General features: G+C 47.9%; 2 protein-coding genes across 2 annotated transcripts; one reads left to right on the top strand and one right to left on the bottom strand.

Moving 5' to 3' along the window:
- Positions 1–2,092: 2,092 nt before the first annotated feature.
- On the top strand, positions 2,093–7,680 carry MRPS14 (mitochondrial ribosomal protein S14). Its single transcript, XM_014596012.3, has 3 exons — positions 2,093–2,177; positions 2,840–2,998; positions 7,172–7,680. The coding sequence occupies exons 1-3, from the start codon at positions 2,133–2,135 to the stop codon at positions 7,352–7,354; spliced, it is 387 nt and encodes a 128-aa protein (XP_014451498.1). The 5' UTR covers positions 2,093–2,132; the 3' UTR covers positions 7,355–7,680.
- A 2,047-nt stretch (positions 7,681–9,727) lies between these two features.
- Positions 9,728–23,157, bottom strand: CACYBP (calcyclin binding protein). Its single transcript, XM_006272943.4, has 6 exons — positions 23,041–23,157; positions 20,348–20,543; positions 18,960–19,056; positions 18,384–18,483; positions 13,602–13,696; positions 9,728–10,218 (listed from the first exon to the last, which is right to left on the bottom strand). Exons 1-6 carry the CDS (start codon positions 23,059–23,061, stop codon positions 10,059–10,061), a joined length of 669 nt encoding a protein of 222 aa, XP_006273005.1. The 5' UTR covers positions 23,062–23,157; the 3' UTR covers positions 9,728–10,058.
- Positions 23,158–23,382: the final 225 nt, after the last annotated feature.

Raw genomic sequence — 23,382 nt, 5'->3', positions numbered from 1 at the left:
CATTTAAACCAGGCTTGTCCAACATATGGCCCGCGGGCCGCCATGTGGCCCGCCAAGGCATTTTCTGCGACCCGTGGTGCTGCAATAGGAAACGAAAGTAAACACTGTTTACTTTCGTTCCCACCCCTTGTCCCTCCCCCAGCCCCTCAGCAGCTTCCTAATGGCTGTTGAAGGGCTGGGGAAGGGACGAGGTTCCCACACGCACCGTGTCAGCTTAACGTTGCTGACGCAGTGCGTGTGGGAGGAGGAGTAGCCATGTGCCTCTCGGGACAGGAAGAGCCCGGCCAGAGCGGCAGGGGCTCAGCCGCACTTTCCCCTACCTGCGCCGGTCAGTCCCGAGCGGCACACGGCTCCGCCACCGCCTCTGCTGGCTGGTGCCGAGCCGGGTAGGTCTGTCCCATCCAGAGCAGCATGCAGCTGAAGCCGGCTTCCCACGTGCTGCTGGGGGCAGGAGGAGGCCGGCCAGGTCGGCACCAGCCAGCAGAAGCAGCAGCGGAGCCGTGTGCTGCTCGGGACTGACCAGCGCAGGCAGGGGGAAAATGCAGCTGAGCCCCTGCTGCTCCAGCTGGACTCATCCACCATCCAGCACACAGCTCCACCACCGCTTCTGCTGGCCGGTGCAGACCCAGCTGACCTCCTCCTGTCCCCAGCAGCTTGTGGGAAGCGGGCTTCAGCTGCACGCTGCTCTGTCTGGGACGGACCCAACCAAGTCAGCACCGGCCAGGAAAAGCGGCATACAGCTGAAGTCGGCTTCCCACAAGCTACTAGGGACAGGAGGAGGCCGGCCACTTCAGCTGGCTGGTGCCGACCTGGCCAGCCTCCTCCCGTCCCCAGCAGCATGTGGGAAGCCAACAAGGGGGGGGCCTCAGCAGGTGGGGTCCTGGCATGACCTCTGCGGGGCAAGGCAGTAGGAGCCGGTGTCTGCCGGTCCCCACGTTCCAGGCTCGCAGCACTGAGGCCACCAGGGCTGCGTGTGCGGGCAGCCGGACACCACGGTGAGTGGGGCCACGCAGGCAGGCAGGTGAGGGGCTGCGGTGCAGTGGCTGCCTCACTCCAGCCCCCCTCAGGCAGTGCCGGGGCTGCGCTGCTCGGGGGATGGAGATGTAGAGCTATTTATTTCTCCCCTTCAGTCTCTGGGGCAGTAGCTGGCTGGATGCAGAATGGGTCCCTCCTGCCCCTGCCCGCCAGCAGCTACCATGAGCCTTGAAGTAACAGACAGGTGCAGTAGGGCTGCACAGGCAGGGTCTCCCTGGCCCAGGACAGAGGGTGTTCAAATATGGCTCGCCAGCCCACTGGGTGATAAAAAGTTTGTGATCCAGCCCCACATTCAAAAAGGTTGGACACCCGATTTAAACCATTCCAGCCTCTTCCTACAAAGTGGTTTGCATGTTACAAATGTAATTCAAAGTCAAACTGGTTTCAGCAGAGGTTACATCTGCTGCCTGGGTGCATGAGGAGGCCTGCGAGAGAGCGACAGGCAAGTTTGGAAGCTGTGAAAGAGAGCAATCCAGGCCGACATCGTGGTGCAACCCTCCAAGCTCTCGCAGGTCACACGGGATCAGCGAGCTCAGCTCTGGCACGGTCGTGTTCTCCGCAGAGAACCAAGGCAGACACGAGCTCAGGTCATTTGCGCCTAGCCTTGCAAGCAGCAGACGCGGTGGCAGCGCTGCCCCGACTCGAGGCTGAGGACACACGACGGGCCAGGAGACGGTAGGGCGGCAGCACTGCCACCAGCGCCCAGCGCGAGGGCTGCAGAGCAGGGCTGGGGAGCCAGGCACGCGGCACAGCTCCATGCACGGGCCAGGGGGCTCCAGCCCCGCAGGCGGGTCCCGACAGTCATGGTTAGCGCGCGGGCCTCCTCACGGAGGCGACACCGGATCTCGGCTGCTGCCCACCACAGTCTCTGTGGTGGGCAGCACCTGGACATGGACAGCCATGTGGCGAACGGCGGAAAGGGGCAAGCACTCCCGCTTGGGCTTGGACCACCACCACGTGCCCCGGGCGGAGGGGGAGGAGGGTAATCCCTGACTCCAGGCCCCAACCCGGCCAGGCCCCACCCCCATCTCGTGCCCTCCCGGCCCCGCCCCTTCTGGCGGCGGCGCGCTGGCGCATGCGCTTTGCTCGACTGCGAGATGGCGGCGGCTGCGTTGTGCTGGGCGGTGCGGGTGGCGCGGCAGGTCAGAGCGCGGCCCCGCTGCGGGGGGGGGCCCGGGCTGGTCCCTGCTCTCACGAGCCATGGAGAGAAAAAAATTGGAGACGGTTTGAGGCCGGGAGAGCAGCCCCTGCTCGGGCGGGCGGGCTCGGCTTCCCGGCAGCACCAGGGAGCGGCTCAGGCGCAGGAAGGCCCCAGCGGGGACGAGGAGAAGGGCACTTAGGAGCGAGGCCGACAGGGTTATTTAGCGGGGCTGCACCCCCTCCTGCCGGGGATTAAACCACCGTGGGAGCCGGGAGAGCCCCGCCTGCACTTAGGGCCTGAGGAGGTGCGGGCAGGCGCCTGGTTTTCTCTGCGTGGGTGAGCGGGTGTAGCACTTGAGTAGTAGCGGTGACAGTCGAGCCTCATCTGAAATCGCAACAGATATGAAGACTTTTGACACAAGGGCTCAGAAGTGGTAAAATGTGTAAGGGAGGGAAGGCGTGGGGGAGTCAGACTAATCCTGGAGCTCAGAGTGGGCCCTGGGGAGGCGAGTGGGTTTGTTACTAGTATCGAGGCCTGGAGGAATCGGGGAAAGACGTGATTGAGAGGTAGAAAGAACAGTCCCTTGGAATAAATACTTGAAAGGAGGAGGAAGAACACAAACATGCTGTAAGTGTTTTAATCTTTGTATTTCTTCTCTGTTAGATATTCCCTTTGCCATGCACAGGGCAGGTGCGTGGTTACTATGTGAACTGGAGGATGCTACGTGACGCAAAAAGAAGGAAGCTGACTTACGAGTACGCAGAAGAGAGGCTGCGGATCAACGCCCTGCGGAAGAACACCATCTTGCCCAAAGAACTTAAGGTAAGAGTGACCCCACCTGCCCGGTCTGCTGAGCTACAGCCTAGGAGGTAGGGGGCAGGATACCTGCATGAATACAGCACCTGAACCTCCTTAGCCACTCAAGTAGAGATCTGACCATGCGCCCAGTACCACGTTTGTCATTCACAAGTTTAAGATCACGTCACATCTTGTAGCTACTATTGAAACTTACTTTCAGAGCCTTGTCCTTTCAGAGTCATTTTCAACCAGAGGAGGGAAGAAAAAACAAAGAACCCCTCTCAGCTGAAACTTCTTTGCCACTGCTGTGCCCTTGAAAGACTGATCAGCAGGAACCCTGGTTTTTCATGATAGAAAATGGCAAATTCTCTGACCAAACTCCAAAATCCATGATTAAAATTAAAGTACCTCTCCACTCCACCAGCCCTGCTGGTGCCCCTCACTTCCCACCACAGCCTCCCCAGCCCTGCTCATGCCCCTTGCCCTGCCCCAGCTGCCAGGGCTATGGGACCAGGGACCCCGGTCCACAGTTCCCTGTCCCCTAATAGAAGGCAGCTACAGCAGGAGCACTGAGCCAGCTCCCCCACTGCTGCTTGCCTGCTACTGACTCTGGGTGGGGCTGGCTCCCAGCGGCTGCGCACTCCTGGGGGCGAGGGGGGCCTACGCCCCACAGATCTGTGCCGGGGGCAGGCTACGGGCTCGAGCTCTCCCGCTCTGCTTCCCTCTCACAGGACCACTTTAGCCACACAGGCAAGACCTGGCACAATTGGGAACAGCAGAGCTGCTCTAGGATCTCCTTGCTCCCCCGCCACGCCTGCTGCTGCTTTGAATGGCAGAGCCCCACGCCGCTTCCCTCAGTGCAGCCCCGCATGCAGAAGGCACATCACTGGGGCAGCGCGGAGCAAGCAGCCACTATGAGATCCCTGTGCAGCTCCTCTGTCCCCAGCCACACCAGGTCACGAGGAGGAGAGCAGATATCTGCTTGCAGAGACCTGCCACCCTGCTCCCCTTCCTGTGACCCGGCGTGGCTGGGGATAGGAGCCACAGAGGGACCTCATGGTTGTTCATTCTGCGCTGCCACAGCAACATGCCTCCTGCACCTGGGGCTGCACTGAGGGAAGCAGTGCGGGGCTCTGCCACTCAAAGCAGTGGCAGGTGCAGGAGGCGTGTTGCTGGGGCAGTGTGGGGGAGCAAGGAGATCATGGTGCGGTCCCACTGTTCCCAGCTGTGCCTGGTCATGCCTGCAGGACTACAGCAGCCCCATGGGAGGGAAGCAGGGTGGGAGCTCAAACCCATAGCCTGCCCCCCACACCGATCTGGGGGCATGGCTTCTTCTTTCTCCCTGAGAGTGAACAACACAAAGTGCCTAGCCAGCTCCCTGCTCCTGACCAGCACCTATGTTTGGCTTCCCTTACGGGCTGCTAGAGCCGCTTAGGTTTTGTGTGCCCCCAGTCAGGCACTCTGGCTATGAGCAGGGAGATGCAGCGCCAGCTAGGCACTCTGTGCATTTCCCCAACACCTCCCTGCTTGTGGAGCTGTCCAGGCACTCCAGCCACATCTCCCCGCTTGTGGCTGGAGTGCCGGAGGCACATGAAACCAATAAGTGGTTCTAGCAGTCCTTAAGGGAAACTGCACATGGAGGTGCTGGCTAGGTACTCCATGCATTTCCCTAACACCTCCCCAGTCCCTCAGCCTCTAGCCAGCTTCCACCCCAGTGCTGCCCCACAACCTCCCAGTCCCCTGCAAGCCCCACTTACCAGTTCACAGGCTCCAGAAGGAAAGTGAGCCCAACCTAAGCTTTGCCACTGACTAAAAACTGCAGGCTCTGCCCTCCCCCCTGCCTATTCCCCTCTGGGCAGGGTTGGGGCTTTCCCGCCCTTTTTGCAAACAGCTCTTGCAGGCTGGAACTCTCGCAGCCTGCAGCCCTCTTTGCAAAAGGGGGAAATCCATGGGTTTCTCTGCCAAGAAAAAAATCCGCGTTTTCTTTGATAAAACCAGGAAATCCGTGATTTTCCCCATTTTTCTGTGGGAAACCTGGATCCCTGCTGATCAGAAAATGGCTGCTTTCTGCTGAGTTACATTGAACTAAGATACTAGGTTGTTTTGGAAGTCACTAGTTTTTCTTCCCATAACTACCACCACCAACAGATGTGTTTAATGGCCACCTCCCCATGAGAAGTGGTTAGTTCAGTCTTCTCCCCTTCCCCCAAGTTATAATTTCCTAAATAAACCTGGTACCGACCTTTTCTTACATATTAGGAGTATGAGCTTACAAACACTTACTTGCTTAATTTTAAATATATGAAACACCATTATCTTCAACGGACCTGTCTGCATGATTCAGTTCATATAAAGGAGTTTTTGCTGGACTTGGTCCTTCAGGGGAATTTCACAGTTTGGGGCTATTTAGCACTGCTTTGTGCAGCTCATCTGAAAACTATCACAGCCAGCAGGTGTCACCATTGTTGCAGAAATTGCTACAGGGTGAAAGAGCCAGGAGAGAAGAGAAAAAAAGCACTTACTTGAATCTTTGGTGAAAACTTCCTGCTTGAGCTATCAGTTCCTTGGTTTCTCAGAGCCAGCATTTATGGCAGGAGATGCTGGCTCAAACTAACCAGGAACTGGCAGAACAGCTAGGAAGCCCAGCTTTCAATACCTTGTTTTTGGCAGCTGTCTACATTTAGATTAGCCTGATGTTTTATTTATATTTTAAAACAAAACTTAAAAGCTTAGCAGGCTTGTGAGGCTCGTTATTTTCTGACTGGGGGAGCACAGTACAATAAATACAGCTGTGATAGGTGAACAGGGAAATACATTAAGACTTCTGCTCTGGCAGCCTTGCTAAAGGGGTACAGAAAAGTCTGGCATGTAGCATTTTTTTCTAAAATCTCTGGATAGTGAATGCTAGTGTGTTTTCTGTGCAGTTGCACACATCACCACCGTATTAAACTTGTTTCCCACTGGCTTTATTGTTAAAATTCAAAGAGCAGCTAATGCCTCATTGAAAACATTCTTTTGAGAAATAGGACAGGCTCGCTATCCTGTTTTCTCTCTCACTTAAGAAGGAATATTTCTGTAGCATTCCAACACAGCTTAGACACCATGCAGGAAGATCTTATTTACTACTGTGAGTTAGCCTTAATTTCCCCAATATATTTTGAGATAGCACCAGCCTCAAGTGGATAATTTGCATGAAGACAGGGGTTGCTATTGGTTTGTCTATTCGTGGCTTTCCCCAGGTTCTGTACTGATCTTCTGAAATCATAGGAGTTGCTTCATAGTGAATGGCAACCTCGGGTAATACAATCCTGTTGTCATGTCACTATCCTTACTGGTCCTGAACTTTAGTTTATTGTACCTAGACTTGTGCAGTGAAACCATACCCCATATTTTAAAATGAGTCTTAATAGAACATTATATCATAAATACCAAGTACTGTAGTCTAATTGTATAAGTTTCCCAAACTACAGTTTCTTTAATTACCTTTGTTGGACTTACCTCATCTTTTTTCCCCCCAAAAGAACCTGGATTCTGCTGTCTGTTTTCTGCTTCTTCAGATTTCTTCTCCTTTTTATAAGTAGCTCCAGCAAGATCTATCTCTCTCTGGATGGTTGGAGAGCTGTTTCCACAGTCCTCCCTGACCTTGGATCCTCTACAGAACTTTCTCACTTCCTCCAGCTCTTTTATCCCAGTGAAGCTGCAGAGATTCCCTTTTATCTGTGTCAAAGTCTATCACCTGCGGAGGTAGCTAAGGAGGAATAGGTGGGGCTAAGCTCAATTCTCTTTAAAAATTAGTCTGCTCTGTGGCAGACAGGTTTTAACTTCCAGGTATCTTTTTCAAAGCCAGTCTCATTAGTTATTTGATCAATTTTAGCTATTCTCCAGCTGGGCGCTTCAGTAACTTAAGCTGTCAGAGGAACAGGATTCACTTCTAATAAGAACCATTAATGACAATTGGGGGGAAGTCTGAGAGGATCAAGTGGCTTATGGAGTGTTAACTCCCATAAATGGAGGAGTGATGGCTGTAGCTGATGATTGAAGTGTATTGGTGTGGTTGAAGCCAAAAAGAAACATCGCTTATGTGACTAAGAGTCCTCAGACCTGACAATTGTGTCCTTTTTCAGTACCACCTAATGTCCCTTAAAAATAACCTTGGCAAAATATGGTTTAACTCCTTGCTGTGTTCTTTTATTCCAGGAAATAGCTGACAAAGAGATTACCGCCCTGCCCCGGGACAGCTGCCCTGTGAGAATCCGGAATAGGTGTGTCCTGACATCTCGTCCTCGAGGTGTGAAATGGCGCTGGCGGGTTAGTCGAATTGTCTTCCGCCACCTGGCTGACCACGGTCATATGTCTGGGATACAGAGAGCTATGTGGTAAATCACCGCCAGGACTTCTTTGTTAAAAAGAGACAGACTGGGCCCAGTTCATGCTTTCCAGGAATTACAGCAAAATTGTTTTTGCTTCTATGTCCAGCATAGGTGTTATAGCAAGGAACAGAAGCAGTGGTCCCACTATAGTTCAGTCTTAAGGGCCCTGACAGTTGCCAGAGAAAGGGACGGGAGAAAGCATGAATGCATTGAGCCAGTCTGTATGAGACAGTTTTACTTTGACACAGAATTGCTACCTTCTTATTAAAGACCAAGCTGAAATTTGTAATGAGAAACATTAAAAACAGATATAGCACAAGAATGGTTTACTCCTTGCATTCTGGTTGCTGTGCATTCTTCTCCATAATAGTTTGATCAAAAGCAACACAAACAATCATACAATGTAGCATGGAAGTACTCTTGCTAAATGCAAAGTCATAAGCCAACTGCTGAGCCCAAGTTGGTGTACGGTTTGTGTGTGCCTCCTGATGTAGATTGTCCACTAGTTAATATGTAGGGAACACTTGCACAGCTTCTGACCTAAGAGCCCATCAAGCTAGAGTGAAGTTGAGACTTCTCACAGCATGCTTGCATAGTTATAGAGCTGGGTATGGTGGCTCAACATGGTAACAAACAATTGGTCCTACGCCTCACTCACTAATCAAGCCATTTAATTTTTCTGTGGCTTAGTTCTCTTCAACATTAGACAAAGGCTTCAGTCAGGGAACATTACATGTGTCTCCTCAAGTGCAATGTTGTTTTTGTATAGACATAGAATAGAGTCAAGTGTGCTGCCTATCTTCTAATCTTTCCCATTCCTTCCTGTAATCAACAGTGTAATGGAGAAGCATACACAGTTCCCCTCTTTCAGTGTCCTGGTATAAAAGAATACACCATTTTGAAGGGAGCTACATTAGTGAAGTGAGTCAGAGCCTAATTTTCCTTACAACACTGGGAAAGCAACATAGGCAATTAATTTGGCAGTCACCTCTGCCATTCAGGCAGATTATTTGAGGTGGGGAACAAAGGGTGGAGGGGTTTGTAATTATCTCTTTCTCCTTTGATATGCCTACTGTCACTTGACTAAATGATGGCCCATTATGTCCTTTTCCCCCCATGTACAAATTTAAGATTTTCTCTAGGACTCCTAGCAATGCAGTTACCACAAACACCCCCCCCCCCAACCTTGCTTCTCATATATTTCCTAGACCATCATGGCTACAACACCCCATCCCTTATACCAGAAGCAGCTGAGCAGCCCCTTATTGACGCCAGCCTGAGGTCAATCAACATAGGGCTCTGTGGCCTGAATGGAGAAGTCAGCAATGTATTAGGCTACTATAGCCTCACCTTTAGGGTCATGGTCACAGCAATCTAAACATTTATTGTTTGGTACTGTACATTCTCTACAAGACCTAAAAGGTAGAGGGTAGTTACATTTTATTTTGCTAGGCCTGGAATTGGTTTGGCATCTTGCTCTTCATGTGGTGGCTCAGCCTCCTGGATTTGGGAGGCGAGAGAAGGGAACAACAGTTACATTGCTGGGTAACTGATAAGATCAAAGACTGCTAGCCAGAGGCAGCCACTAGTTAAGTCTCTTGTACACAAATTCTCCCAAGCACACACAATCAGTCTCTGGACTAGCAACAGGTACTACCATATGGTGTTGACAGACATGCAGCTCCCTGGTCTAATTCATGGCACTTTACAGAAAGTGCCATGAGTTAGACCAACCCTCTTGACCCAACAGACATTTGTCATTTGCTGCATCGGAGGTGGGGAGGGGAGCTCCAATCCATCTGCCCCCACTACAGTGCAGGCTAGGTAAACCCCATCTCGAGCTCCCTCCCCTCCCATTGTGCAAACAGCATAGGAGGCAGAACTGGCTAGCAGCCCAGCCACCCAATCAGACAGAAGTTAATGAAGGTGCTCCACTTTAGACTTTCTACATCTGAACACTTACATGAGGGTTCATTTGTCCTGTGATCAGGAACTTTTAAAGCGCTCTGCAGCTGTGCACTTCTGGAAGAGCATGGCTGTAGAGCACTTTCAGAGGGCTGATCGCATGACAAATGTAACTTCTGTCTATGCCCATAAAGAAGCGTGTGCTAATCAGGCTTTCTTCAGAGCTCTTACCCTTGCACTTCAGCCTGAAACAGTGTCAATACCAACAGATCAGAACGGTTTTTCAGTTCACCTAGCAGATGTTTTGTTGCAAGATAGCAGTTCCTCTTCTACCATTAAATTTTCATCATAAATGTAGACATACCTGTCCTTTTGGAGCATGTGAAAACATTTTCTCCTGCTTCCTGCATGTAGAAAAATGACGTAGGCTGCAGCTGTTACAAGAGGGCTAGGAACTAGAGTAGAGAACAGCAAACACTTTGACTTTAACCAACAACTTGCATTTATTTTCCTTTGTATTGTTTGCATGTTGTCAGTTTCTCAGATGAACAAAAAATAATGAAATGCTCTTGGAGGCCATGGAAAGACAAATACCCTGTACTCTTCAGGAAAGAGGGTCCCACTTGATTGAGGGAAATGGGTTTTAAGCATACTTTATTTAAATAATTTCTCCAACCTGAAATCAAAAACAGCTAAGTGTCTTTGCTTGGAAGTAGGTTGTGTAAACAATGCACTTATAAGACCTGCCCTCTGCAGCACAGCAAAAGTCCCATACGAAGATCCATATTAAGGCCCCCTTCGGAGTAGTATCAAATATCCATTGGTATATCTCCTTTAGATTGTTTTTCTCTACTCTCAACCCAGGCCTTATTAATGGTTCTTTTCATGTCATCATCCCCCTCTGAATACATCTTTTTCAGAAGGTTCATCAGCCCTTCACCAGGGTCTGACGTGTCATATGCAGCCTTCCTGTAAGACAAAAGGGATGGGTATGAAATAGACTTGTCATTTCTCTGCTAAATTTTAAATGCTTTAACAATTCTTTTGCAAAAGGATCAGCGATATATAGGATTTTGCCTCTGGTTTTAGGAAATGACAGGATATAGTCCCACACTATCACACAAACTCAGAACCCGTAAAAACAATAGCAAGGTGAAAGCTCTAGTAGGTTTAGTGGAATAAACTAAAATCTTGGAGCTGTCCCTCATTAAAGAGAACAGCTTTGTAGTAAGAGTTAGGGTTATAAGCATTTAAACTTCATGGAGATGTAACAATTTATTACCAGACCTAGGGAGTGCCACAACCCATGTTTACTTTTGCTACAAAAGCTGTGCAAGTGATTGTTTCCAGCCTCTTAAGTGAAAATTGCATGGTGTCCCCCTTCCTAAAACAGAGACAGAGGTCTGTGACACCACTGGATTGGCTCTTTTAAGATAAGTTTCACTGAGTACTTTTCACAGCTGAAGTAGTCAAGTGACAAGAACCTAAATTAATTTTTTCTGGTGCCACAGTTGTCACTAAAGTCATACATGTCCGAAATACATAGGATGGAGAAAACCCACCCAAGAGCTACTCCCCTTAACCTGCCTTCAAAACTCTTTGGCCAGCTAGTTTAAAGTAATGGGTTGAACCATGCTCTAAGACAGGAAGGAGTTAAGTTCTCCACATGGGGAGCCCATCTCTGAAAGCTGAGCACTAGTCTGACAGCAAAATCATACTAGGTGATTTCTAAAGTGACTTGGTCCTGCACATATTAGGGATTTATAGATTGACACTGCATGGGAGCCAGTGCAAATCTTTGCAGGATTGCCTAAATGGTGCAGTACTGCACTGCAGACACAGTTTCAGTAGCTATTTCTAATCCTCTGTAATAGTTTGCTTTGTTTGTGTCTTTGTCATTCTATCTCTCACGCTCAAAAAAAACCATATTTGCGCTCACTTTTCTGGACTTTTAATGATTGATTTCAATTAGTCATGGTGTACTCTCAGTATCCAAGCAAAAATTGTCCTTTAACACCCTTACTTTAACCCATAACACCCTTACCAAGGTGAAGTCAAGAAAAGACAGCAATTGAATGCAGAAAGAATGGCAAGAGTAGGACAAAATGAAACAAATGAGCAAAGAGGGTGTCGTAGAAGAGATGCAATAGAAAGGCAAAGGGTTCGCAGAGACAATAGAAGACAGGCTGAAAGAGTAGACAACAACAGATTCACTGAAGACGAGATTGAGGAACATAGCTGTGGATTGATGAACGTGGTGTGCCACTTTTGTAACTCTTTAAACTTCCAAGCTGAAAGACGGTCAGATGGCCAGTTCCGGAGTTATTGCCATAAGCGTAAAGTGATTCTGCCTCCAAGGAGACCGTTTTCAGAGTATTTGCAGGATTTGATGACGAATCAGAACAATGAGCATTACCAGAACTTTAAAACAAATATTCAGTCATACAACAGTGCATTGTCTATTGAGCAAAGATCATTGTGACGAGATGTATGATTCATGGACCGTGTGGAAGACTGAATCCAAATGCACTGTGCATAGAAAATCATCAGTGTCTGAAGACATACCAAAGGAGTTTAGAGAGAAGACACTTGGAAATGTTGATGGCTACACGTTGTATAGAAAAAACAGGCAGAACCGCTCAAGTTGGTAATGACACAGTAACAGAAATGTGGTACCATGTAACAAGTAGCCTATTTCTGACAGGCTTTTATGCTAGTACCTGTTTCTTCGTAGGCTGCATTAATATAAGCATTGCCAACAGATCAAGGTAAATGATTCTTCCCCTCTAAACACTGGTGAGGCCACACCTGGAGTAGTGTCCAGTTTTGAGCCGCCCACTACAGAAACGATGTGGACAAATTGGAGAGGGCAACAAAAATGGTGAGGGGGCTGGGCCACATGACTTCTAAGGAGGGAAGGAGAAGCTGAGGGAACTGGGCTTATTTAGTCTAGAGAAGAAAAGACTTGAGAAGGGATTTAATAACAGCCTTCAACTACCTGAAGGGTGGTTCCAAAGAGAATGAAGCTAGACTGTTCTCAGTGGTGGCAGATGACAGAACAAAAAACAATGGGCTCAAGTTGCAGCAAGGGAAGTTTAGGTTGGATATTAGGAAATATGTTCTCACTAGGAGGGTAGTAAAGCACTGGAACAGGTTATCCAAAGCGGTAGTGAAATCTCCATCCTTGGAGGTTTCTAAGACCTGGCTAAACAAAGCCTTGGGTGGAAGGATCCATCTGGGTGGGGAATGGTCCTGCTTTGAGCAGGGGGTTAGACTAGATCATAGTTTCATAGTTTCTCAACCTGTGGTACGTGTACCCCTGGGGGTACACGAGACAGGCAGGGGGTACACTGGTACCTCAACACTCTCTCTCGCCCTCTTTTCCTCCCTCTCTCTCTCACCCTCTCTTTTCCTCTCAAAACAATGGCAAAAAAATTGGTGCTAAATTCTCCAGTAACAATTTGGTGTGTTGCACGGCACTAGGTTCAGTCCTCCTAGCTTTGGCCAACATCACCTCTAGCCCAGGTACATACTTGAGCTGTGCACCCCTGGTGTAAAAGGTGGCAACCCTACTCACACCAGATGAGACATCTGTCCTATCACGATCTTACATACACAGCCCTTCTTCCAACATATGGCACACATTTGTCTTTAAGTATAAAATCCCCTGGAAAATTGAGTGTTGGGGTATTTATTAAAATTTTCAGAAGTTAGGGGGTACTTGCTACTTAGAAGGTTGAGAAACACTGGACTAGATGACCTCCTGAGGTCCCTTCCAACCCTCAGTTTTTATGATTCTATGAACCCAACCCCTTAAGCAGTATATTAAGTCATTTCCCTCTACAGATGGTTCCAGAGGGGAAGGTAGTTTTGTTCTGAATTCAAGTCTTGTAGTTAAGACCAATCCCTACAGGAAGCCTCAGATGATCTTATTGGTGTTGATAGGTTCTGAGGGACTGCCGTCAGGTAATTTTTTTTAGTTCTTTGCCATAAGGCTTCAAGGTAGAGCCAGAAGGGAAGGACATATAGGAAGAGCTATATACATATATGTATGTATGTAAACATATATGAATATCCTGGTGAAATCCATGATGCTGATGCAGATTCCAACCTAAATTCTTAAACAACAGTAAAGCAATAAAGGGTGACAGAACTTTAGCAATGTAAAGCAAATTCATTCAAATGGTACTAGTCCTGAGTAGGTAAGAAATCTCCATCTCAACTCTAGCAACTCTAGTTCCCTAGATCAACACTTCTCATTTTGTATTTTGGAGATGACATAGTACATAACCAGCTTGTTTGGGTGATATAAAAGCAATTTCCATAGAAGGTAGTGGAATAGATACACTCACTCTTTATCTTTGCTTTCTTTTTCCACTCGAGTAAGGCATTCCCATTTGTCTTCCTGTTTCTTCTTACATAACACAAGGATCATGTCTGTCTTGATCTGCAAAAAGAAAGTAGATTTAAGTTAAAGGGCAAGAAATGAATTAAAGGTATTTATAGCAGATGCAGGTTGCATCCACAACAATTTGGGTAACAGAACAGTTTGTTATAAGCTCCTGGTTCTGGATGCTCCTAACTTCCTGAAATGTTTTATGTTTAAGCTAACTTTTTCTAGCTAGTACATATTTTTAAATTTGTATTAAGCACTGACCTTGGGGGTACAAAGGATAATTTGTTTTGCATCATTTAAAGAGAGGCACAATTAGGTGGAACAGCACTCAATTAAAAAAATGGAAACAAAAATACTCTTTACAAATTCTAGAACACTCATCATTGTAGGAACACACTGGTCCAAGGTATTTGGCATGCTGAAAGCATCCAGTCCTGTCTAATAAATGACCTCTATTTTTACCTTTTCAAAGGAGCCAGACCAATCAATTCTAACTTTTTCTCCCTGGTGGTTTGCAAACAACATACACCAATCGAAATCTGGAAAAAGCAGTTAGTGATCCTTACATGGGGTGGCACGAGATCTTTTAAAGGGTGCTGTTGCACCTGGCTCCCATGCAAGAGGATAAGTGCTCACTTCTTCCCCAACCCAGCACCCACAACTGCTCATCTGGGCACTCCCACTGCTGCCTCTCTGGAAGCCCACTTAACAGTTGCCCCTGCACTCCAGGCTGCTGATGGATGGGGAGGCTGTGCTTTTTAGCTTGGTTCATTCCCTAGCTCCTCCCTGGTCTGTGGAGTTTTGGAGTCCTGAGGACACAGCCAGGAAGGGTTTTGTATGGAGGTGTAAGTCTCTTCTTTCCCAATAAGTAAAGTGTGTTATGTGTGTTAAAGTTAATATGCAAAGCTTCTGGGTTCTTTAATGTATTGGTTATTTATCTCTGATGGGTTAAACTCAAAACCTGAGTGTGATTAGAGCTCTACGAAACAACGTGCTGAAAGTCCTGGGGAGATTTAGAGGATGAGTCAGAGTTTGAACTGTTCAAGGCATATGGCAGCTACACTGCAGAGTCCCACTTCTACAAAGGGGAACAAGTCAGCACATACACTCCATTGGGGCTCTGGGGCTAGGGACAAAAATTACACACAAACTGGTATAAGTGATTGGAAACCAGTTCAAATCTGTAACACAACAGAAGTTCAGTGCACGTAAGCCACTTTCAAAACTGTTGAAACCAGTTTAAGATAAACCTGGATGGATGCCGTATCAGACTTAACTGATTTAGGTTAAATCAGTTTATTGAACTTCTGTTCCAGACCCTCTCCAGATTCAAATTAACCCACAGTCCTCCAGCATCGCATAATGCTTTGCACCTCCCTGCAACCCCTACCTCACTCCCCCTCCCCTTGTAGGGTGGATGGACTAGCCTTGGCCCAAGCTGTATCCTCCAGCTGAGCAGGGAGGCATTCTCTAGTGCCCCCTGGCTTCTGACCTGGGCCACTGCAGGCAAGTGGCTACGTTTCCGGAATCAAAAGCAAGTGTCTGTTCACTTGCTTATCGGTTCAATCTATTCAGCTTACACTAACCTGCAAAGACTGAACTAATTCAGCCTTGGGCTTTTTGACCGTCTATCCTTAGCCCTAAAGGCAAGGACACTACCTGGAAACTATTCAGATTCAGTGGGTTTACGAGCCTATGAGATCCAAAACTTGAATCCAAACTCAGCAGGCAGCAGGCTCACCAAAAGGAGACTGACCAAGTCTAAGCCATAACCCAACTATGGTGAAGCAATATAGGTGGGTTACTTTTGCATAGTTTATGTATATTTGTGACAAATACAGAGGAGAAACAATTCTGAATCGCTTTGGGGAAAGGGAGAAAGCAGGGAAATCGGCACATAATACCATTACATCACACTCATCCAGCTCAAAGGAATTTGAGAACTCATGAATTCTAAGGTCTTTTTCCCCAGCTATTTTCAGTTCTGGACATTAGATCGAGACCAGTGATTCCCAGTGATTGGGTGCTGCAAGATCCTTTTACGGATCTGCGTGAGGAGGTAAGAGCTTGCTCCTCCCCACTAGATTAGGGTGCTGTTAAATTCAGAAAAGTTACAGAAACCAGGAGGGGAGTCTCAAATCTAAAAAAATATTTGAGAACCCCTGGGTTAGCATGAACTTTTCTAAGTGCCATCTCAGACAAATCAGCAATGCAAGAGAAACAACCCTCTAACCCTTTCTTTCAAAACCATCAGCACCAGTTACTTGTGGGTATCCACCTGCACAGCTTATGCTCACAACATCATATGTTGCAACCCAGCCTGTGGATTCTGCCAGCCCATCACTGCACTTTTTTTCTCAGTGCAAAAAGACAAAAAATGCCATTTTCAAGAATATGTGAATTCTGGTTTTAAATTACAGAAAAATGAAGTTACCCAATGCTATCAATGCACCTGTCTAGACCTCTGTACTTCTAGTTCATGCCCCCAACTCATTTTTAATCCAATCTGTATCTAATTTGCTATTTCATTGTTTTGTGATGAGCATGAGTGACCTAAGAGTTCAATACAGCTACTAGAGAATTCAGGAGGGACCTTATTTGAACTGATTTTTTCCAGGGATGACAAGTTAGTTTCTGCCTTCTTTCTGTGGCACTACAAGCAAGACCCCCAAATTCAGCTGCAACCTTGATCTACATTCTGCAGCCAGACCCCAGCATTCTGCAGCAAACAGAACATTCTGCTGTAGCTCCAAATTAATTCAATTAAAACCTCACCATTTAAAAAATGTAATATTAAAAGGAGCAATCACTGCATTATCACTTTGATATATACTTAATGTTAAATTCAATTTAATTTACATTGCCTATACTTTTAACACATTAATAATGAATCAGTACCATATGTTATATATGTCATATTGGCAGGTGTGTAGGGGGCATGAAAGGCATTTGGCACTTACCATGGTATTGGTCTGAGTTTGTAGATAGACACATTAGCTATACATTAAAATAATCAGTACTGAAATAGGTAATGAAGTTGTCATCCTTAAGTTTCAAATGAAGCAGACCATTCAGATGAATTGGGCAGGTATGGCTCCAGCTATTTTTTCAGGCTGTATACAAACTTAAGCCATGTACAGGCATTCAGTTTCTATTAAGAAAATCACCATTCCTGGCAGAAACCAGAAGTATGCAGATGTTTAAACTTTTTATTTCAGAGCATAAATAGGCCACTTGGGGAAAAATAACCCAACTACAATAGATAGAAATCACCCCCAAGGCTAGTTTCTCCTGGGAGAAAGAATGCCTGCATACTTTCCCCCAGTTAACTCTTCTTGGAGATCAGGAAGAGCAGAGGCAGGATAAAGGCTCCTGTGCCTTCCAGAGACCAGTCACCCCAGCCTGGAGAACACGCAGGGTACAGCTGCTACCACCTCTCCCATAAACCAGGAGGGGAGCCAGCTGTTTCCCCAAATAAGAAGTTTGCAGGGACTTTGCTGCACAGCTCCCTCTGCTTGGCTGCCAGGCACTGGAGCAACGCAACCCCTAGCCTATTTGCCACACCAGAGTTCCTGGTGTGAGAAGTAGGCAGGAGGTTTTGCTCTAATTCTATAATCCTTTGGGAACAGAACAACTGGAGCAGCCCATGCTTTCCCCAGACTGGGATCACCTTGGTCACAAGGAACAGGGAAGAAGGGGCAGATGAAGACTGAACATTTGTACTGCTCTCTTTTTTCTATAACTTTTCTTTTGCTAAAACTGAATGTTTCTATGTAATCTTCCCAAGCAAGCCAAGATTTATTTTTCGAAATGTGAGGACTAGATACTTGGGGCGAAAATTTTTAAAGGGATTCAGAAGCCTAAAGATGAAAGCAGGTTTCTAATGGAATTTTCAAAAGCACTAATGCAGGTTAGGCACTTAATTCCCACTGATTTTCCTTGAAAATTACACTAGACAACATCCTTAATGTTCTGTATTCTGCAGCCACAGAACATGTGAAGTCATGATGAGAACAAGCAAGATGGTTTATGGTTAAAGTGATTCTGTAAGGCTGAACAAGAATTCTGCTGAGCCACGAAACAAAGTCTCAGATGAGGAAGGGGTCTAATTCAGTAATGCCCAGACTTTTCACCCTGTGGGCTGGATGGGCAGTGCCAGGTCCCTCTGTGGACTGGATATCGTCGATGGGCCAGATCTGGCTGCGGGGGGTTGCGCAACCCAACATTGATCCATCTGCCTGGGGGCAGTGATGATGGCAGGGTGGCTCCAATTTGGATGCAAGGGAAGGAACAGACGGACAAAGTGACCCCAATCCATATGTGCATGGGGGAGGGAGAGACAGAACATCTCTGATCCAGATGCATGGGGGGGGGGGGGGCGGTCCCAATTCCAATCTGTGCAGGGGAAAGGAGGGAAGAATGGCTCTGATCCAGATGTGTGCCTGGGGGAGGGGAGGGTAGCAGTCCAGCCCTGATCCAGATGCATGGGAGGGACAGTGGAGCAGCCCCAATCCAAACAAGTGAGAGGAAGGACAGCAGCCTGGCCCAATCTGGACATGCAATGTGGGGGATGATCCTGATCCCCCTTCGCTGCAATGGCCCAGGTGAAACTGTAGCTAACTATGAAGCTTCCACCGCTCCCTGCTGCCAAACTTCCCTAAATCCATGGGCGAGCCCTACATGCTGGATGTCGTGGTTCCATGGGCTGGAGGTAGATCACCCTGATCTAAACAAATACCTTTCTAGAACTGCCATCCACAGAAATGGGTTTCAGCAGGTTGTTGAATGTCATGGAGTAATTCCGCCCATTCAGATGTTTCACCAACAAATCAAATGACCTAGAATGGAGAAAGAGTACATCTGTATGCCCCCATCATCATACGCAATATGTAAAATGACATTTAAACAATAGAGAGAGGAGAATATTTGTTTTTCCTGGGATTTCCTCATCTCCAGCTTGCTACAAGATTGTACAAATCCTTGGAAAAATAATCATCTAGAAGGTATAAGAAAATAATAGTCCCGTTCAGGGTTCTTTCTTACAGCTGTGTCGCACCAACTTCTTGCAGAACCTGGACAAATAACAGCTCTGTTTCAGAACCCCAACCAAGTGTCATGAGTCTTAATTAGAATTTGTAAAATGTTTTGAGATTCTCTGAGAAGAAATATACACATACATACCAGTATGTACTAAAGACAATAGACCATTTTAGATTTTGACCCAGAGGAGTGTTCAACAAAACAGGCCCCTTCATCTGAGATGCAGCTTTTCCAAATGTGCTTTCTGGCTGGCACAGCAAAAGTCTGGACTCACCTCTCTGAGAAATGCACTTGCACATTCTCAGCTGGGAGCTTGTGAACATCATTTAAAGTGATGTAAATCTTCACAAATCTATCTGACTGGTCCCAACCTGCAAGAGAAAAGGACAGGTAGGTTTCTTTCAGCCTTCTTCCACCAGCTCATGACCCGCTTTCCCTGAAGCAAGTACAGTATTCCACCATAGATAATGCTCTGCTGCAACTATCTTCAGATAGCTGGGGAAAGACACCATGCGGAGCATAAATGGAACAGAAGCAACAAGGTTAGGAATGCAATTATCAGCTAAGTTCTTTGGTTTCTCTGGTTCTTCTCAGAGAACCAGGGCAGCTCTGCCTGACTGAGCAGGAAAGGATGGAGAGGATCAGAGCTGGGTGGCTGGTTTGACTAGTCTACCTGGCTGCTTCAAAGACCCACTCCTGCAGTACCCTGTTAAACTGAGATTGCGTATTAGTGGCCCCCAGTTGTCCTTTCCCCAAGACTAGCATTTTGGGTACTCTGTTCCTTTTGCCTAAACTGCAGCTGAACTGCACATGTTCCCTCAATTCTTGTCAAGTACTGGGGAAGGGGTACTTATGGTTGGGCAGGTCAGAAAGCAGTAATTCCCTGCATTAATAGGGAGTAGAATTTGGGGGTGCTTAACTTTACCCACCCCATGCTTTGGCTACAGGTACAGTAAAAGCTCTGTTATCCTGCATCCCCTGGGAATGGGGGATGCTGGATAACAAAAATATGCCCGTTAATTGAGCGGCCCTGGCCACAGATTCTCCTGCCACGTCTGGGGCGTCCCTCCCGCAGCATCACCACCACTCCCGCAGGCCCTGAGGACCTGTGGGGCAGACCCCGCAGTCTGTTATGCCCCTGGGCTGTGGGGGCTCAGCAGTGCAAGCTGCTTTGCCCTGAGCCACGGAGGTCGGAGAAACCAAAAATGCCACGGCAGGCACTTCCAGTTTCACTTTATCTTACAAGCCGGCATGCCGGTTAGTATAGCATGCCGACTTGTAAGATACCGGTTAACAAAACGTTTACTGTAATTCAGGAGAGGATCTCAATGCTTCACAGGAGCAACCGCTGTGTAACATATCCTGCCCCCTCCTAAAGGGGTGGGCTTATTTTGCTTGGGGCTAGGAAGAGAGATGAGGAATTCCAGAAACTCTGTCCTCCCCTCTTCTAAACATCCCACATTTAAAACATCATGTTCCATACTGGGCAGTTATTACCCCTATATTTTAAAAGATGCAAACACACACAAACTGAGCACGACCTCCCTCTGTCACCTTCATGATTACACAATTATAACTCATTAACCACTGGTTGGCACTAACAGTGCCCTCAGCTCTGTTAAAACGTATTTTCTCAGCAGGAAGTTGGAAGTGCAAGCTTACCGTAATTGTTGATTTTCACAGTATATCCTCCAGCTGGTGGTTTCTCTTCCTCTACTGCATCACTTTTGGGCTTGGGTCCTGGCTGGTTCTTGATTTCTGTCTCTATCTTATGCTTTTCTGCCATCAGGACATCCTGAATTCTTTTTCTTGTGGCTTTGTTCAACAGCTCTTTAACCTCTTCCAAGTCTTTCTGCAGCTGGGTTTAAGAATAAAAGACCATATATGTGCACTGGATTACATGCTACTTCACCTGAGGCAAACTGTTGAGCCCCTTCACTCATTGAGTGTCCAAAAGAAATAAAGCGCCTGCATACCCAGCAGCCTCTAAAGCAGCTCTAAATATAAATTTAGGTTACCATGTGGACCTGAGTTTTGCTGAACTCACAAAAGCAGCTGGAGAATACAGACCTGCTACTAATACTTGGACTAGTTTCACTCCCTTATTCCCAGGGTAGCAGAACTGAGAGGTGGACTCATTTTAGGGGTGATATTTTTCTGTGTCCTTTAACAAAAAAAAATGAAAAGTATCTTGTTGAGTTAGCATTTTTGTCTAGCAAGACCTCATAAGGCCATATTTTAGTTTTTAGCTGAGCAATGCTTTATGTATGTTTTGCCTTTGCAAGTCCAATTACTCTGGCCTAAGAGAATCATATGTAATAACTTCAAGAAACTTGTCATGGCACAGCTGATCCGTTTCACTGGATGAAACAAATGTTGCCCCTTTTCCTGCCCTTGGTGGCGGACACAAGAGGCAATGTGATCAACACTTGATTGCTCAGCATTTGTGCTGCCATAAAAAATTTTATGGCAGTGCAAATGAGACATCAGGTGACATCTGTTTCCACCCTTTACAGCAGTGTTGTCCAGCTTCTATTGCTTGGTCCTAGTATTGCTTTATGTTAATTGTTTGCATGGTGGTAGACGCCTAAAACATCTGATAATCAAACTTCATACTGTTCTAGTTTATTTACCTATGTAATTCTAAATTAGCAATCTTGTTAATAAGTTAATAATAACTCTCTCTCTCTCAGGCCTTGACAAACATTGATCTCCTAGGTCTGGAAATCCAATTTCTGAAGTCAGGGAGCCCAAGCTCTCCTGCCTTCTAGAATTTTGTGTTTTTTCCCCCAAACACGTTGCACAAGAAAGACGGATACATAAACAATTGTTAAGCCAGATGCTCTGGAAAGTTTTCTCCCCCTTCTTGTTCACCATATTGGTCCCAGGCCAGTTCCTGAGGTATATTGTAACTTTATTATGCTAGTGGGTATTGCTCACCTTTGAATTCCACTTCTATGAAAAAAAAATATTGCAGAATTTTCCTTTTCCCACCAATTGGAAGAGAAATCTGCCTTGTGACAGTATCCATCTTTATTATTTTCCTCCTGAGAAAGCAACTTTGTTGATGACTTTGTGATTATTGGGGGGGGGGGTGTTCTACACAGGAGAACTTACACAGGGATGGATCTATGTTAGTATAATTATGCTGGTAAACATGCTCTAAGACAGGGTGTGAATGTTTTCTAAGTGTAAAAGTTAAGGCGTATGCTAGCACCAGATCACAAGAGTTAATAAAGCTAAGTAACATAGTACATTACATTAAGATTGGTGATGCACTCCACAGCTACACATTCAAACTTAACCTTACACATTAAAATGACCATGAAGTATATAACTCAGTTTCACATTTTTTTCTAGAACCTGACAGATAGAGGCAGGTAACTTGTTGGGTTTTTTTTTTTTTAATTTCCTACACGTGCCAGTTTCATAGTCAAGCCGCTCTGAACACCCTCTGACTTTGGTTTTTATCTCTGGGCTATTCGTTCCAAGGATGCCGGCCCTGATCTTGCTAGCAGAAGTAGCTGCCCAGAGCTCTCAGTAGTGGGATCACCGAGAGCGCCATCAGCACCATGCTCAGCACCACAGCTCTGCAGTCTTTTTGAAACCAGCAAAGTAGCCCCCAACATGAAATTCAGTGAGCAGTTGCCTCAGCCAGCCGTTTCCCACAGGCGTGACCTACACGGCCCCAGCAGCGAACACAGGAACGTGCAAGAACTGCCGCGTACTGGGTCAGCCCATGAGTTCATCCTGCCCAGTTTCCTGCGTCACACACAGACAGCATTTCACTGGGCAGCGCCCACCAACTCCTCAGACTCGTCCCTCCCCTCAGCGCACTAGTCTGACCAGCACCCCCATCCCTATTTTTGTTATTTGTCCCCAGTAATCAACTGTCACCTGTTTTGCAGCCTCCCGGGGTGGGGGAGGCCAATAGGTTAGTCGGGGCTCAGGCCCAGGTGACAGACGGCCAGTAGCCCTGGCGGTGCCCAGGGCTGTCCGGGCGCGCTCCGCTCCCCGCCCCGCCCCGCCCCCGTGACGGACTGACCTCGGCCCCGCGCCCGCCCCGCGCTGTTATGACTGGCCCGAGGGGCCAGCTGCCGCTTCCCCTGCGGCCGCCCTTTCTGGGCGCGGCTTATAGCTTCCGGCGGTGGCGGAGACCTTTCGCCCACGAAGTCCCAAGGGGCAAACAGCGCCACCCGGCACCGGTTCACGGGGCGGCGCCCGCTGGCTCCCCGAGGGCCATGGGACGCCGTGTCCCCCGCTGCCTCTCCGCCCCGCCCCGCCCCGCCCCGCCCCGCCGGCCAGACCCCCAGGCGCTGCTGCCACCGGCTCCCCGTGCCCGGCTCGCCACTCACCTCCTCCCGCGCCGACGCCATGTCTCGGAGTGGCGCGGCCCGGCTCGGCGCAGCACGCGCTGGCTCCGCCGGGGTACGGGAGCGAGGGAGGGGGCGCGCTCGCCGCACTGACTCAGCCGCACGGCTGCTCCGCCCTCGCTCCTCCCCTCCCCCCGCTCTGGAACTTTCCCGATAGCCCCGCCCCTTAGTTACACGCCCCTCGAGAACCCGGCGCGGACATGCCCCCTAGCGACGAGATCTACATAAGCCCCGCCCCGCCCCTCCGCCCGCGGCGCTCTACCGGAAGAACCATAGAGGTAGTAGCCGAGCTAGAAGGTCCTGGCGCAGGGGGCCACCAGCCCC

The sequence above is a fragment of the Alligator mississippiensis genome, chromosome 5 (assembly GCF_030867095.1).
Source record: "Alligator mississippiensis isolate rAllMis1 chromosome 5, rAllMis1, whole genome shotgun sequence".
In the NCBI taxonomy this organism is placed as follows: Eukaryota; Metazoa; Chordata; order Crocodylia; family Alligatoridae; genus Alligator; species Alligator mississippiensis.
This window is presented reverse-complemented; position numbering and strand designations above follow the sequence as displayed.

Coding starts and splice junctions, on each gene's coding strand:
- MRPS14 (XM_014596012.3), top strand. CDS start 2,133: ATGGCGGCGGCTGCGTTGTGCTGGGCGGTGCGGGTGGCGCGGCAG. Junction 2,178..2,839: donor CGGTGCGGGTGGCGCGGCAG/GTCAGAGCGCGG, acceptor CTTCTCTGTTAG/ATATTCCCTTTGCCATGCAC. Junction 2,999..7,171: donor TCTTGCCCAAAGAACTTAAG/GTAAGAGTGACC, acceptor CTTTTATTCCAG/GAAATAGCTGACAAAGAGAT.
- CACYBP (XM_006272943.4), bottom strand. CDS start 23,061: ATGGCGTCGGCGCGGGAGGAG. Junction 20,544..23,040: donor TGGCGTCGGCGCGGGAGGAG/GTGAGTGGCGAG, acceptor TCTTAAACCCAG/CTGCAGAAAGACTTGGAAGA. Junction 18,484..18,959: donor CAAGTGCATTTCTCAGAGAG/GTGAGTCCAGAC, acceptor TCTCCATTCTAG/GTCATTTGATTTGTTGGTGA.